This window comes from Gouania willdenowi, chromosome 6, assembly GCF_900634775.1.
Source record: "Gouania willdenowi chromosome 6, fGouWil2.1, whole genome shotgun sequence".
Lineage (NCBI taxonomy): Eukaryota > Metazoa > Chordata > Actinopteri > Blenniiformes > Gobiesocidae > Gouania > Gouania willdenowi.
The window spans coordinates 23,984,139-24,000,083 of NC_041049.1; the positions used below are offsets into that span (position 1 = coordinate 23,984,139).

At 39.0% G+C, this 15,945-nt stretch overlaps 1 protein-coding gene across 9 annotated transcripts in view; it reads left to right on the top strand.

Moving 5' to 3' along the window:
• osbpl8 (oxysterol binding protein-like 8) overlaps positions 1–15,391 on the top strand; it is a 105,106-nt gene extending 89,715 nt beyond the window's left edge. For 7 of the 9 annotated variants that reach the window (XM_028450702.1, XM_028450704.1, XM_028450710.1 and 4 more), the window contains 7 exons: positions 754–843; positions 938–1,074; positions 2,567–2,752; positions 7,308–7,461; positions 10,879–10,981; positions 13,506–13,611; positions 13,714–15,391. In XM_028450702.1, coding sequence (XP_028306503.1) covers positions 754–843; positions 938–1,074; positions 2,567–2,752; positions 7,308–7,461; positions 10,879–10,981; positions 13,506–13,611; positions 13,714–13,843 — 906 coding nt within the window. In that variant the 3' untranslated portion in view covers positions 13,844–15,391. The remainder of the gene's footprint in view (positions 1–753; positions 844–937; positions 1,075–2,566; positions 2,753–7,307; positions 7,462–10,878; positions 10,982–13,505; positions 13,612–13,713) is intronic. The other 2 variants (XM_028450707.1, XM_028450708.1) reach the window with 1 other exon arrangement.
• The last annotated feature ends 554 nt before the right edge of the window (positions 15,392–15,945 follow it).

A 15,945-nucleotide genomic window follows, 5' to 3' on the forward strand; every position in this document is an offset into this window, starting at 1 on the left:
TATCAGTCATTACATTATGACCACCTACCAAACAATGTTTAGGTCCCTTAGTTCTGATATACACAACCATCAACAAACCTTATGATGGAGTAATAAACAATGTGATTCCTTACATGATACATGGAATATTTATAATCTGATATACAGTATATGTCTGTTTGGTCAATCTAATAACCTGAATAATATTAGACTGCTTCCCGGGTACCTGCCATTGGCAGCCCAGTGCTACCCATTGGGGAAAATGAGTAAAAATGCAGAGAATTTCACTACGGTGATGAATAAAGTACACATCAGAGAGAGAGAAAAGTTCAGTTGTTTTGTAATGCGCACGTTCTATTGGTGCAGGTTTGAAGTGATTGTAAATTACATAGCAACAATTTTTTTTGCTTGAATTGCTTGAATATGTCGTGTTTACGTATCTTAAGAACATTTAAGTTTTTCTGTTTTGTGTGCCCTCTCTGTACAATGAACATCCTGTCCTGTAATGTATGTTAAAGTGATTCATTCATTTTGTGACTGAGTAATCTGATTTTACTTGCTTTTGTCTCAAATACATTTTCCTCTATGAATTGTTGCTGTAAATTACTTCAAACATATTATTTTCTCTCTTTTTGCAATAAAACTGCTGCTTCTTTCCTGATTTTCATTCATTTTCCCTTCTTTCTCCTCTTTTCTCTTCCCCTGCTTTTCTTTTCTTTTCCTTCCTTTGTTTATCTCTCTCCCGTCCTGCTCGTCCTCTTCTTCTTTCTGAAGCCGTTTCTGGGCAGCAGTGACAGCGTTAATCAGGTTTCTGGAAAGATCAAGCTGGGGAAGGAGGTGTTGGCCACCCTGGAGGGACACTGGGTGAGACCTGCTGCTCACATGTCACATGATCACTGCCTGATGTGTAACAGCATCCAATAGAAATACTAAAACATTTTCCTGTTTCTATTCACAGGATAGTGAGATATTCATCAATGACAAGAAGACAGGCATTATGGATACGTTCTGGAACCCCACGACTGAGCTAAGGCAGAGCCGGTTGACCCGCTGCACTGTCCCTCCTGAAGAGCAGGGCGAGTTTGAGTCTGAAAGGTGCGTTTTATAGTAATGTCACGGTATTGACAATATCGCAATATCACGGTATTACAAATGCCTCAATATCGTCATGGTAATGTCACGGTATAAAATAATGAGCCATTGTGCTTGAAGTTAAAGTTTTGTTTTGGCTGTAGCGGACCCTTTGAGACAAAACTACAAGTACCATAAGGTTACATACGGTTGAGCCAATAGCGTGAGAAAGAAAACATGGTGGCAGCCAGCAGAGCGAGGTAGAAACGGAGGAGTTTGTAGAACTTATGCATAATTCAGTGGCTACAAGTCAGAGGTGTGGTAACATTTTTGGTTTCACCACATCAACAAACCATAAAGGAGAAAAGGTGAACAATATGCAAACACTGCTAGTGTACCGTGCCCGTGCGCCACTCCTCCGGAAAGCCACTTAACAACCCGGTATCCCGAAACGTTTAAGGATTGTGTCAAACAAACAATCCAGTCTGGTCAAAAAAACTCTAAAGGAAGCATTTACAATCAAGCTCGCTCATAATAGCTGAAGAACTCAAGAAATAACAAGAGACGTCGCTCAATTACGGCCGTATTCTGTTGTTGTGGGATTAGAACGTGAGACTGGTTAGTTTTACCCTACTGATGGAGTGTGCGTGTGATAATGTTATATAATGTTTGTATTGTGGGTGGGTGAGTTTTATTGTATTGACTGTATTCCACTATTATATAAAAAGGCCTAACCAGGGACAAGAGGTGAAAACTAACACTAGCTTTAAACTTTTATGTGCATCACATTAGCTGCACAATTAATTTCTATCTATGTTGAATTACATTGTCCCTGTCAAATAAATAAATAAATAAATAAATGTTGACAAGGAGGGCTTTAAAAGGTTAGTAGATACTTTAAATGCTCAGAGATTACGCCTAACCTCAAATGTTGACTTGTTTATCTTTCTCAAGAAAAACCTAAAATTAAGCTAAATACAGAATAAGACAGTTTGCACTACTGGGAATTTTTTTTTTGGCAGTTTTTTTTTTATGATTATTATTTATTGTTACTAGACTGTTTCTATACCTGTGTTCCTGACTCGATTTGAATTTTTACACTTTAGCTAAAGATTCTGTTTCTGTTAGTAGACAGTATTCAGTTTATAATGTAATAAATATTGAATGTTTCACTATTGGAGAGAGCACAGTTGACCGAGTCAAATTCCTCGTGTGTACAACATACACTTGGCCAATAAAGATGATTCTGATTCTGATTCTGATATAAAAGTATGACAATAAATACTGTCAAAAATGGTGAACAGATAATTTCTCAATAGTCATCATTCTTGTTATTGTTAGCATTGCTGCAAACTGTGTGCCTTCCTGTAAAACCGTGAGCTTTCCTATAATATTGCAATAATTATCGTACCGTGATTATATCAACCCATGAGATTTAGATATCATTACAACCCTAGTGTTTTATCAAGTGTTCTGTTATCCAGACTTGTTTTTTGAGTCTGCCTTCTTTTATCAGACTATGGCAGCACGTGACCCAGGCCATCATCAACAAGGATCAGACGGAGGCCACCAATGAGAAGTTTATCCTAGAGGAGGCGCAGAGGAAGTCTGCCCGAGAGCGGAAAGCCAAGTGTGAGGATTGGATCCCTGCACTGTTCGAGCAGGACCCCGTCACTGGAGAGTGGCACTACAGATACGCAGAGTGAGTGACACCTCGTCTGCTCTCAGTCAGTCATCTTTTCAATGACACGTCTGTGATGTTTGTTCCATCAGTCAGCTCTGCAGAAGAGCTGATGGAGAAACACTTACTCCCATAGGTTTATATGTGCAGAGAAACGGCACCAATTTGTTTTATTCCACTTGGATTAAATATTATGAAAAATCCACTTTTGCAGTATTTTTGATCACATATGAGGTAACGTGTGTCCACCAGCACACAAAATGTGAAATAAATCCATCCAGTCATTTGTTTGTGGTCTGTGTAAGTCTTACAACACAGAGGAAATTGCTCCGTTTCAATCGCTATCGGGAATCAGTGTTGCCAGATCAGATGGACAGTTTCCAGCCCAATCACACCTTATAACAACCCAAACACGAACCACGAATCTGGCAACAATGTGTTTGTGACCCAATGCGACGCTGTGCTTGGACAAAACAGCTAAACTATTACCTTAAATGGACTATTCCTGTAATCTCTAGAGGAGATAATAACAACAAAGCAACGTAGCAGCTCTGGTAAGTGTTTGAAGCAGCTGAAACAGCTGCTGTTGTTGTTGAAGCTGCAGTTGCTGCACGGCGCATACACTTCATGAATCAGTGTTTTTCTGACTCACAATCACATTATCCACAATATCCTCTTAATTAGCCACTCAAACAGCCCAGTTTTACATTTGGTCAGAAAGTCACTTTTTAGAGCACTAAAACTACAGAAAACAGGTGAGTTTGGGAAAATAAACCTCAAATACTATGTTTTGGGGGTTTTTAGATCAAATGGAGATAAGTGAAAAATAGCATAATATGTCCCCTTTAATTTAATGAATACATGGAAGGTATCGAGTAAGGGTGTAAGAAAAAATTGATTTGGCAATAATATTTCACCTTGCAAAAGTTTGGAATGATCTTGAGGATCATTTTAAGTTAATGAGTTCACTATTTATGTTGAAAATTTCTTTAAAAAAAACAAATATTTTGCTCCTATTTAAACAAAAGTTGATAAGCTGATGAATGCTGCTGTTACTGAGTTGTTTCTATTGTGTTTTTCATATAATGCTGTTTGGGGATGGGCTCCTATAAGCAGTTACTGCTTCAGCTCATTCCATTTTTAGTTGTTAAAATGAATGTTTATTAGAGGTGTGACGAGATTTTATGCTACGATATCTCGCGGGATGTCAAACTCTCGATATTTCTCGTCACGTTAAAAATCAGTCTCGCGATATTTTTATTTTTTTTGTGTGAGCTGTCCAAACTTCTATTTGTGACCTGTGGGGGCAGTAATGTGCCTTTGCTACGTCTAGCCTGCCAGGACCTAAAGCAGGAAAAGAAGAAGATGAAGAGGAGTAAATTTTAGTTCTAGTTTCAATCTGTGGAAGAATAAGTTTATTAACAGTTAAAAGAACATGGCTGTGTAGTTGCAGCATGTTGTTAATGACATACAGTGAAGAAAATAAGTATTTGAACACCCTGCTATTTTGCAAGTTCTCCCACTTAGAAATCATGGAGGGGTCTGGAATTTTCATGGTAGGTGCATGTCCACTGTATGAGAGATAACCTAAAAAGAAAAATCCAGAAATCACAATCTATGATTTTTTGACAATTTATTCGTGTGATACAACTGAAAATAAGTATTTGAACACCAACGTTAATATTTGGTAGAGTAGCCTTTGTTTGCAATTACAGAGGTCAAACGTTTCCTGTAGTTCTTCACCAGGTTTGCACAGACTGCAGGAGGGATTTTGGCCCACTCCTCCACACAGATCTTCTCTAGATCAGTCAGCTTTCTGGGCTGTCGCTGAGTAACACGGACTTTCAGCTCCCTCCAAAGATTTTCAATTGGATTTAGGTCTGGAGACTGGCTAGGCCACTCCAGAACCTTGATATGCTTCTTACGAAGCCACTCCTTGGTTTTCCTGGCTGTGTGCTTTGGGTCATTGTCATGTTGGAAGATCCAGCCACGACTCATCTTCAATGATCTGACTGAGGGAAGGAGGTTTTTGGCCAATATCTCACAATACATGGCTGCAGTCATCCTCTCCTTAATATAGTACAGTCGTCCTGTCCCATGAGCAGAAAAACACCCCCAAAGCATGATGCTACCACCCCATGTTTCACAGTAGGGATGGTGTTCTTGGGATGGTACGCATCATTCTTCTTCCTCCAAACACGCATAGTGGAATTATGACCAAAAAGGTCAATCTTGGTCTCATCTGACCACAAAACTTTCTCCCATGACTGCATCATTGAGACCCCACGAGGTGATATCTTGCATGGGGCTCCACTCCGATTGAGATTGTCCGTCATGTTTAGCTTTTTCCATTTTCTAATGATTGCTCCAACAGTGGACCTTTTTTCACCAAGCTGCTTTGCAATTTCTCCGTAGCCCTTTCCAGCCTTGTGGAGTTGTACAATTTTGTCTCTGTGTCTTTGGACAGCTCTTTGCTCTTAGCCATGCTGACTGTTTGGGTCTTACTGATTGTATGGGGTGGACAGGTGTCTTTATGCAGCTAACGACCTCACACAGGTGCATCTGATTCAGGATAATACAGTGGAGTGGAGGAGGACTTTTAAAGGCGGACTAACAGGTCTTTGAGGGTCAGAATTCTAGCTGATAGACAGGTGTTCAAATACTTATTTTCAGCTGTATCACACGAATACATTGTTAAAAAATCATAGATTGTGATTTCTGGATTTTTCTTTTTAGGTTATCTCTCATACAGTGGACATGCACCTTCCATGAAAATTCCAGACCCCTCCATGATTTCTAAGTGGGAGAACTTGCAAAATAGCAGGGTGTTCAAATACTTATTTTCTTCACTGTACATGGTCAGGCTCTGTTTGCACTCTGTATTGACAGAGTGGAACTTTGATTTGGTTTTGCACATAATATTGTTACTACTACTTCACTCCTCTGTGCATTTTAGTTTGGAAGTTGATATTTTCATAAAACATACTGGGCACTTTTATGCATGTATGTGGTTACTTTTTTTTTGAAGAATTTAAGTACTAAACAGAATCAGAATCTGTCGTAGAAGCTAAAGTTAAACTTCTTATAATGTAATTTGACAGTTTGATGAACATACCACTTGTTTTTGATTATGTTACTTGAATTACAGTTAGTTGCCATTAAGTTGTTCTCACAAGTGCAAAAAATAATGTATTTCATACCATTTTGTACTTGTAAAGTTTAAATTTGTAACTATTGATATTGTGATATACATCACAATGTAATCATATAGTTTATCAGGATATATTATACTGTGACATGCAAATCATGAATCATATCGTATCGTCTGATTCATGGCAATGCACACCCCTATTACCCTAGTATTGAGGGTGTTTCGAGGATGTCCCGATCCGATATTGATAGTGGATATCGGCCCGATATCAGCAAAAAAAAAATTAAATAGCGAATGATATCGGACTGCATCTAAAATAACTGATATAAGCTCTCAGATACTAGCAGTCCACTCCAGACTACATTTTAATGTATAATGTTCTAACATTCCACACTATGAAATGAGAAATAAAATGATGTATGATTTGTGATGATATCACATCAGATTTATATCGTGAAATATCGGTATTGTATTGGCAGTGAAAAAGTTGAATCTGGACACCTCTAGAAATTATCTTTCAGGTTCCCCTTTTAAAAACTCGTCTTATTTGAGTAGGGCTCCATCTAGAGGTGTAGCCACATCATTGGGCGACCGTGGTTCAGGTGGTAGTGGGTCGTCTTCTGATCGTGAGGTTGGGGGTTCGATCCCAGTACCTGACTATGTGTCGAAGTGTCCTTGGGCAAGACACTGAACCCTAAGTTGCTCCCAGTGGTCGACTAGCGCCTTGCATGGCAGTCCTGTCCCACTGGTGTGTGAGTGTGAGAGTGATTGGGTGAATGAGCTGATATGTAAAGCGCTTTGGGACTGCTTCAGTGTGGTGATAAAGCGCTATATAGATCAAGTCCATTTACCATTTACCCTCATAGAGCTATTGTAAAAACGTTTTAAATGTAAAAGTGATGATACCTTGCTCGAGTTGATCGCATTTTTGGACAGTTATAAGTGCACTAAAATATATATATATATATATATATATATATGTATATATTTTATTTTTAATGCTAAAGTGATTTATTTTTATTATTTGTTATGTAATTGAATGTTTTCATTCATTATTTTAACAAATTAAATAATAATATTGACTAATTGATTTATTTATAGTCGTCAGCATTTAAAAACCATCATTTTTTACTGTAAGCTACTGTGTGCATATTCCCTGCTCTGTAAAGCAGCTGATTGGACTCTAAGCTCCAATCTTTCAGTTTGGAAATAATAACATTGCTGAGTTTAGGGAGTAAATATGTGTGTGTCTGGTGTTTTAATAGGGTAGCTGTCTGTTAGCTCTCTGTTAGCCCTGTCACATACTGGTGACCTTTTTTGGTGTCTTTCTGCATTGGGTTGTAAATGTAAAAAATGCACTTTTTTAATTGATAAATAATTTTTTGACCTCCTCCTCTACGTATTTGTGTCTCTTTCCTCCCCCAGCACGAGGCCATGGGATCCACTCAACGACCTGATCCAGTTTGAGAAAGATGGTTGTATCCAGACAAAGGTCCGACACCGCACCCCTATGGTACGTTCTGGCAGTCTTATTAGTCTGAGTAACCAGGGGCCACGGAGGGACAATTGCAAGTGCCAGGTAGGTTTCCCTGATGGAAAACCAGCATCTCGCCGCCTCAGTCATCTTCCACGCAGCATCATTGTCGCTGCTACACTGTGTGTCGTCGTCACTGTACTGCCACCGCCGCCGTCGCCGCTTCTTCCTCTCATGTGTGTCCTTCATTTGTGTTTCGTCTAACAGAGTTTGTCTGTTACAGTTAGCATGGTTTTAGTCCAAAAAACAGTGTAGCTTCAACATCACTCTCTCAGAGCGACTTCTAAACCCATAAATTGAATTTATGCTCACACGTGCAAATCTAGCCTAGACTTCTTTGTGTTTAAAAATATTCTGTTCTTGCTTTTAGCATTAAGGTTTATTCCAAATTTGTCATTCTGTAGAAACTGATTTCATCCTTACATTAAAGCTGCAATATGTAACTTTTTTTTTGTATCATTTAGTCAATAATCCATAATCATCTTTGAGCATATTGTAATCAAAGTGTTGAGTGAATCTACTCTCCTTCTCCTGGCCCTGTAAAATGACATTTATAAATCCAGCCAATCAGAGATCTTTCTACGAACACGTGAGCTCCATGGGCTGTTTTTGGAGTTACTATTGGCTGCTCATCTGAAGTCGCGTTCACGTACCCTTGGTTGTAAAAGTGAAATGACAGTTGTCCAAGCAGAAGTCTCCAAACCAGCGTTAGACACAACAGTTACACAGCAAATCAAGCTGAAAAAGGCAGACCAAGGTGAAGAAGCAACAGTTTAAAGCTACGAACACTGAGGAGGAACGGACCGCTTTGTGTCCTCATGGACCACCGTGATTGCGGAGGTCTGCGCCACACACTGACTGGTGTCAGAGAGCGAGAATAGACGGGATGAATTGCATGTAAACCAAGAAAAGTTCATTCAAGGTGAATTAGTTTTATAGTCTCGATGCGGAGTGATGGTTATCAGTCCACTCAGGGCAGCAGGCAGCCTAGATCTGTGTGATCTCTGGCGGGAACGAGCCGACGGCAGCAGCCACTGCTTAGGACAGTAACTATAAAGTAATATGTGTATAAGGATGGGAATCGAAAACCGGTTCTTTCTGAGAACCGGTTCTCAGTAATCCAATTCCTAAGAATCGTTGGTTTGCTTGCCTGTCAATTCCGCTTATTGGTTCCTCTTATGGTGCAAATACGTGATGTTGTCACGGAGCGCCACTGCGCTTGACAAGAATTGGACAGAGGTTCACAAACACCGTAAAGTTATACGGGCACTGGTGGCTACATATATAGGAGTCAGTGATGATTTGCGTAGTTTTTTGGGAGTTTAGGCGGTGTTTCGGGTGGTTTAGGCGGTGTGTGAAGCCTGTTTGAAGCGGCTAGGACGGGAGGGGAGCAGGCGGTGCACCTGATGAGCAGTCCTCCCGGAAATATTTTTCCATTAAAAAAAACGTTCCGGTTACAGCGTCTCATGCCGATTCTGTCCATTTCCGCCCTACATAGTCCAAAGAGTGGATCAAGAAGTTAAACCATATAGAAGCTTTCCTCCAATCCCAACCAAAGACAGTGTCACCCTCTGGTGGTGGATGAAGAGTGACACGTTGCCAATGGTGTGAGCTTTAGCTGAGAAATATCTCTGTGTCCAAGCATCCTCTACACCATCTGAAAGGGTGTTCTCCACAGCTGGAGACACCCTAAGTCCAGAACGATCTCGTATCCTTCCTGACAAGGCAAACATGCACATTTTTCTGCACACAAATAGTTAATCTACCACAGTTGATAAGTCAAGCTGTACTTTTGGTTAATAGGTTCTTTTTTACAGAATAATTATTAGTATTAGTATTAATTTTATGTCTGAATTAGTTGTTCAAGTTCAAAAGGAGCTCTGTTAATATTCTCAAATGTTTGTAGCCAAAGTGCCATATATAGAATATATTATTATCCAGTGAAAACAATCTATACCTGCCTTACCTGGTGGATTAAAAGAGAGCTGGTATCCCTGCAGGAAATTAAAGAGACAAAGATAAGATAATAGAGTTAAAGCAAACAAATCCATTTGTATTGTTTAATTCTCTCACCCAATAAGAACAATAAGAGAATCAGTAAGGAATCTAATTGATGAGCAGTATTGATGATGGAATCAGAATCGCTAAATTCTTATCAATTCCCGTCCCTACACATGTATTCATGTCAGAATCTCTAAAACACCAGAAAATCCTACAATAACACAAGATAAAGTCCATACATTTGTCACTAGTCTATATTGAGAAAAAAGTTGCAAAGAGCGCTCATAAAAGACACCGGTAAGGGAGGTTGAGTTTCGGTTTCAGTTGCAAAACGGAGCCGAGAGAGGCTTCTGCAAACTGCAGCTTTAATGAGGATTAAAAAAAACATGTTTTGTTTGTTTTAAAAGACAAACCATAATTGGCCTACACAGACATAACAATAGTGAAATATCACAAAAATAGAATATAATTTTTCCTCAATATAATTAGCTATGACAGCATCGTGTTATGAACCACTACATCAACCTCTTGACAATGTTAGACATCATAATAAGTCTGTAGCAGTTAAGATGAACCAGAGCTCAGGCCGTTCTTAGCAGAGTTTACATGTTCTCTCAGGCAGTGCTTTTGTGTCTGCCTGGTTTTCTCAGTCTCTGGACTGTAAGGCTGTGTTCAAAATGCCATACTAACGTACTACTCTTACTAAGTCTGACATCAAAATTAGTATGTAGTGCGTTCACATTACATAGTGTGGAAAGATTGAGTATGTGAGATATACCAGGATGTATACTATATTGGCACGTTTTTGAAGTATGCACGGTGGCCACACAAGTCATACTCAACTGCCCCATGATGCATTGCGAGCAGAATGTAAAATAGACCAAAAAAACAAAGCAGGGTCATTGTGACAAAAGAGTATTTTATATATATATATATATATATATATATATACACACACACATGTTTTCAATAATGTGAGAGATAAAAGTGTTAGCCAGATTCTAACAGATTTGAGCAAACTAATGACAACTTGGTGCATGTACAGTACATGGACAGTGGGTAATAAACAAACACGATTCGATTTAAAATGACAAATGAACACCTGTATCTGTATAAATTAAATTAATTCATCTGATCTGACCATCATCATAGAGAAGGAAGTGTAATCGTGTTAAAACTGGACAGTCTGTGTCTCCATCTGAATGAGTTAAATCTGATGAACAATAAGTTTGTGCATCCGCGCATCGCTGCATGTTATTATGAGTATGAGCCACTGCTGAGCAGCATGCCTCACTCAGCCATCATCACATGCCTGCCTCATCATCCAGCTCCTGCTCGTCTCACTCAGTCTTTCTGTCTCTGCATGCTGTGTCATGCTTTGTTTCAGTGGTGCAGCTCTGTGTGCGTGTGCTGTTATTATTGACCCACTGTGTGTATCTGTGTGTGTGGCTGTGTGAGCAGGTGACGGTGCCAAAGAGGAAACACAAGAGCGACAAGCCCAAGAGCCCGGAGAGCGGCTGCTCATCACCTGAACCCGACCGCCAAGACTCGTCCGGCAGCGAACGTGAGCAACGCACACCATCATAGAAGTTCTAGAACAGGGGTGTCAAACTCATTTGAGTTCAGGGGCCAAATACGGACCAGTTTGAGCTTAAGTGGGCCACAGAGTTCAGTCTCTGCAGGATCTTCACTTAAATTTCCCTGATTTTGAGAATTTGGGGAAATTTTGTGGAATCATTTCAGGAAAATTTGCCAGATTTTGGAACAATTTAGAGTTCTTTCAACAATTTGAGATTAAAAATGACTGCCGTCATCTGACATAAGAACTGGAAAAATCAGCTCGGCAAATAATGTGGATTTTAATTGAATTGTTGTATTTGGAGGGGCTGAGAAATCTACAGCTGAATTAGTTGGGAAATTACAAAATGGTGCATGTTTTTTTCTATGATTTTTACTTTCTCCAGCGCGCTGAATTTGATGCTCTAAAGCAGTGGTTCTCAAACTTTTTTTGCTCGAGTACCCCGTTTTTTATTTTTGAATCCAAGTACCTCCTTTGTCCGACCACAACATTCTCCTCAGAATACCAGTTAGTGATAACATTTTTAAATAATATCCTTTTGTAAGTGTGCACAGTGGTTCTTAACCTTTTTGGGATCGTGACCCCTTTTTGATATAAGAAATATCAGGTGACCTCAAAGACACTTTTTTTCTTCTAGAATTAGTTTTCGATCATGTTTGTTGCACCAGCTCAGATATATTTGTAGATTTATATTTGAGAAAGTGAAAGTATAGAATAGTTAACATTGTGTTGTTTTGAATTTAAATAATGTATTTTCATTGAGTTGTTATATTTATCAATTACTGGACATTTCAGGTGACTCCTTTTAAATTCCAGACAACCACACATGGGGTCACGATCCCAAGGTAGAGAAACACTGATTTAGTGTCTCCAAAATAGATTTATTTCTATAGTTTTTATCTTTTCCGTTCTATTCCCACCTATAGTGTAAGACTAGGACTTTAAATTTCATGTTCTAATCATCATCATTATTATAATTATTATAATGAACATTGCGAAACCCATATTTATGCTCACATTTATTAATTTTCCACTCTCTTGTGTGTGATAACACATTTTAAAGAACTTAAATTTTGTAAATAAGTGGAAAGAAAATGTATTTAGTGCCTCCTGAACACATTTATTTCTATAGTTTTGATCATTTTTGGTCGTCTCCTGCCTGGTGTGGGACCAACACTGACCTTTGTATTTTCAGTTTATGCTCTAATCAAGATCATTTCCATCATCATTATTATGATTATCATTTTAACTAAAAATAATCTTTTTAAAACCCCATATTTATAAGGCTTTCATTTGTAAATTTTACACTTTAGCTCAATCCCAATTCTCTTTTTGTACCCCTACTACGCCTACCCCCCCGCCTTCACCTCCAAAACGAGGCCTAAGGCAAAGGGCCATGTTTTAGCCCTTAGATTTAGGACACCCCTCTCCCATAATGAACTTGTTGCTGTCATGTGTAAAGGTGCTTTCAAACACGGAACGCGACTCAATTTGTCAGGGCAAAAAAAAAAGCGGTTCACTTTTTGAAAACCACAGTAACTACAGATCATAACACATTCTGAGTGAACTCATCCTTTAATATCTCCGTAAGTTGATCATTTAAACTGTAAAAACGGAGCAAGAAGGAAAAGAAGTGATCAACCCTCTCTTTCTCTCTCTCTTCTCTGTCACCCGCTCAACACACACACACACACACACACACACACTGGAGCAAACGACACATCAGGTGCAATGGAAGCAACTGCAGCTCTACAGCCGAGGGAGGAGCTTCCCACGTCCCGGGGCAAAATTAAAGCGGTTACATTCTTAAATAAGCTGACATTCTGAGTGAACGCATCCTTTAGTAACTCCTGAAGTTGACCATTTATATGGTAAAAGTGGCTCTGTTTATGATAAGTGAAGTGATCAGCCAGCTGTCTCCCTGTCATCCTGCTGCGCGCGCACACACACACACACACACACACACACACACTTGTTCCCTGTTCATGACGTCACTGGAGGTTTATATAACTTTGTAAGCTATATTATGTGAAAAATGGGCTTACATTTATGCACGTTTTTCGGCGCCATGCTGCTGAGTTGCGTGAAAGCCTGAAACTCCTCCTTCCCCTCTGTTTTAAGTCAGCATCGGCAAAATCTCCATTTAGAGGGGTGAATAGCCCTTCGCCTTACCCCTTCGCCTCTACACAATAGTGAAATGGGACACCCCACTGACTCTCGCGAACGCGCATTTCAGAGGGGTAAGGCGAAGGGGTAAGGGGGAGAAATGAGACGCAGCCTTTCACTCTCTCAAGTACCCTCTGTAGTGCCATCGTGTACCCCTTGGGGTCCACGTACCTGGATGGATTTGGCCCCCGGGCCTTGAGTTTGACACGTGTGTTCTGGAAATTCTTCATAGTCTTGAATTATTGTTTGCTTGAATTCCTTCTGCTGATTGAACAGTGAGACCGTTGCAGGTTTGTTTTTGTAGCAGTGAACTCTGTGTAAACTGGAACTTGTCTCGTTTCAGGACACAAAAGCAAACATAATAGTCGACTGAGGAAAAAAGGAGCTGACCTCAGCGAAATACAAAGTGCCATTGAATCCATAAAGCAGACACAGCAGGAGATTAACAGGTGAGCACCACCTGTCCCTCAACACATTCAGTGGGGATTCAGAGGGAGATGAAGCCTGATCACTGTGTGTGTGTGTGTGTGTCTCTCTCTGTGTGTGTGTAGGAGCATCAGTGTGCTGAGGAGTCGTACAGCGGGACGCGGGGAGGGCAGCGCTTTCCTCCAACAGCGTGACTGCATCCTCATCTTTTTCCTCGTCCTCCTTCAGGTCTTCATCAACTACATCTTTAAGTAGCAGCCATAAGAGCAGAGATAGAGTGAGACACACTCTCTCACACACACACACACACACACACACACACACACACACACACACACACACACACACACACACACACTGAACACTGGCCATCACTTCAAGGGACCAAGACACACAAATCCAGCTCCAGCTGCATGTGTCCAGAAAAGACGATGCTTCCAATAAGAAGACTTTTTAAATAACTTATTATTGTTTTTCAACCTGTTCTTTTGAAAACTTTGGGAGTTCCACATATTTCAAGGAGAAATGGAGCCACGGTGAGAAGAAAGGAGGAGCGCTGTTATCAGGGGAAGGTCTCTACTGCCACTTTGGATTTGACTCAGTCGCTTTGGTGTAAAAGTTTTGTTGTCGTTTTGCTTTTGACGATGGAGCGATGCGACTGTTGAAATGCATTTCACCTGAAAAGGCGGAAGCTTTTATCACAAAAACAAGGACTGTGTCAGTTCAATCCATCCCTTTAATTTTAATCTCTTTTTTTTTAAATAACTTCTTTGTTTTGGTGTGTTTTACGATTTGTGTCTTGAGTTCTTCTAAACAAAAAAAACCCACACAATAAGGAGAAAAAAAAAAAAACGTGGTGAAATCAACATTCGTATCACAGTTTTGAAAGTCAGCCACTCTGACACAACTGGCTGTCAGAGGGATTTCACTGCTGTGTGATAAAAGTCCACCTTTTACAGACAATGTTTTAAAGAGTCCAGTTTTATCACAACATCATTCTATACTGTAGCTCTATGTAGATGAAATTGTGCGTAGACATATACTTCTATGTACAGTAGTGTGTTTGAAGGCACAAATGCACTGGAAATGACACGGATGGTCTGGGCTGTATTGGTTTTATTCTTTTAATTAAGTCATAAAAAAATATAATTTTGTGAGGTGGAGAAAGTGAATGGACATGTTTGCTCTAAAATAGATATATTATACAGTACAACCAGGGTGCATTACTGAATCCACTCTTCCTTTAAGGTAAAGTTATAACGTTTATAAGCCATATAACACAGGAAAACCTCAGTGTGGGAAAAGAACAGCAGTGCATTCAATTGATTAGAAGAAAAAAAAGATGGACTATTGGTAACGTTCCTGTTTGAATATGGTCGACTTTTTAATTTTATTTTTTTTTGCACAACGCTTTTAAAACAATTAAAAACCTGGGTTTAGGGGGAGGGAGCAATGCTTACCAACCAGTTTGTGAATCATTTTTTTCATTGTGAAAAATTTTAATTTAACGGTTAATTTTCTTTTTTTTTTTTTTTTTTTTTACAGAGCAGGTTTTATTTCCCCCCTATTAGCGAGCTCAGCTAAAGGCATTTTGGTTTGAACCTATAGTGAACTACTTTAACCATCAACACAACTAACAAACTATGAAATGGAGGCATTCCAACCAGTGGTCATTTTGAAGACTGAATTGACAACAACTAGACTATGACTAATTTAAAAAATAAAATACATGTAAAGGAAAAATATACTAAAGTGTATTATATATTTTCTCTTTAATCAAAACAAAACTACAATTTTGTGATATGGGACAAAATCCAATCAGTACTCATGTGATCATGTGATCTTACACATCGATCACATCAAATCTGTCTGTGTGTATATATATATAGGTTTGGGGTCAATTATAACTTGATAATTAGTTACAATTATCATATAATTGTAATCGTGATTTTAAAAATCTGTTGCTGTCATAATCGTAATTAAATTGTAATTGAGTTTAGATAATTGACTTTGTAATTATAATTGCCATGAAAATTCTATACAAAATATCAATTTCTTATTTAACGCAAAACTGGGGAACCATGTTACAGTTCTACATATATGTAGTTCACAGTTATTGAAATATGTTTCATGTCAAGCTTTCCCACATTTTACTATTTACAAAAATTTAAATCTAGAGTATACAGACACAAAAAAGGCTCCCACACCAAAAATATGAAAACCTATATTTTCATTGATTAGGAAGCCTAGCAAAGTAACCAATAGATGGGAAATAAATTAGATGATAGATAATTGTTTTTAGTGTATTTTACAGCTGATTTAAGACTCTGCTAGCTTAAGAGATGCTAACAGAAAGC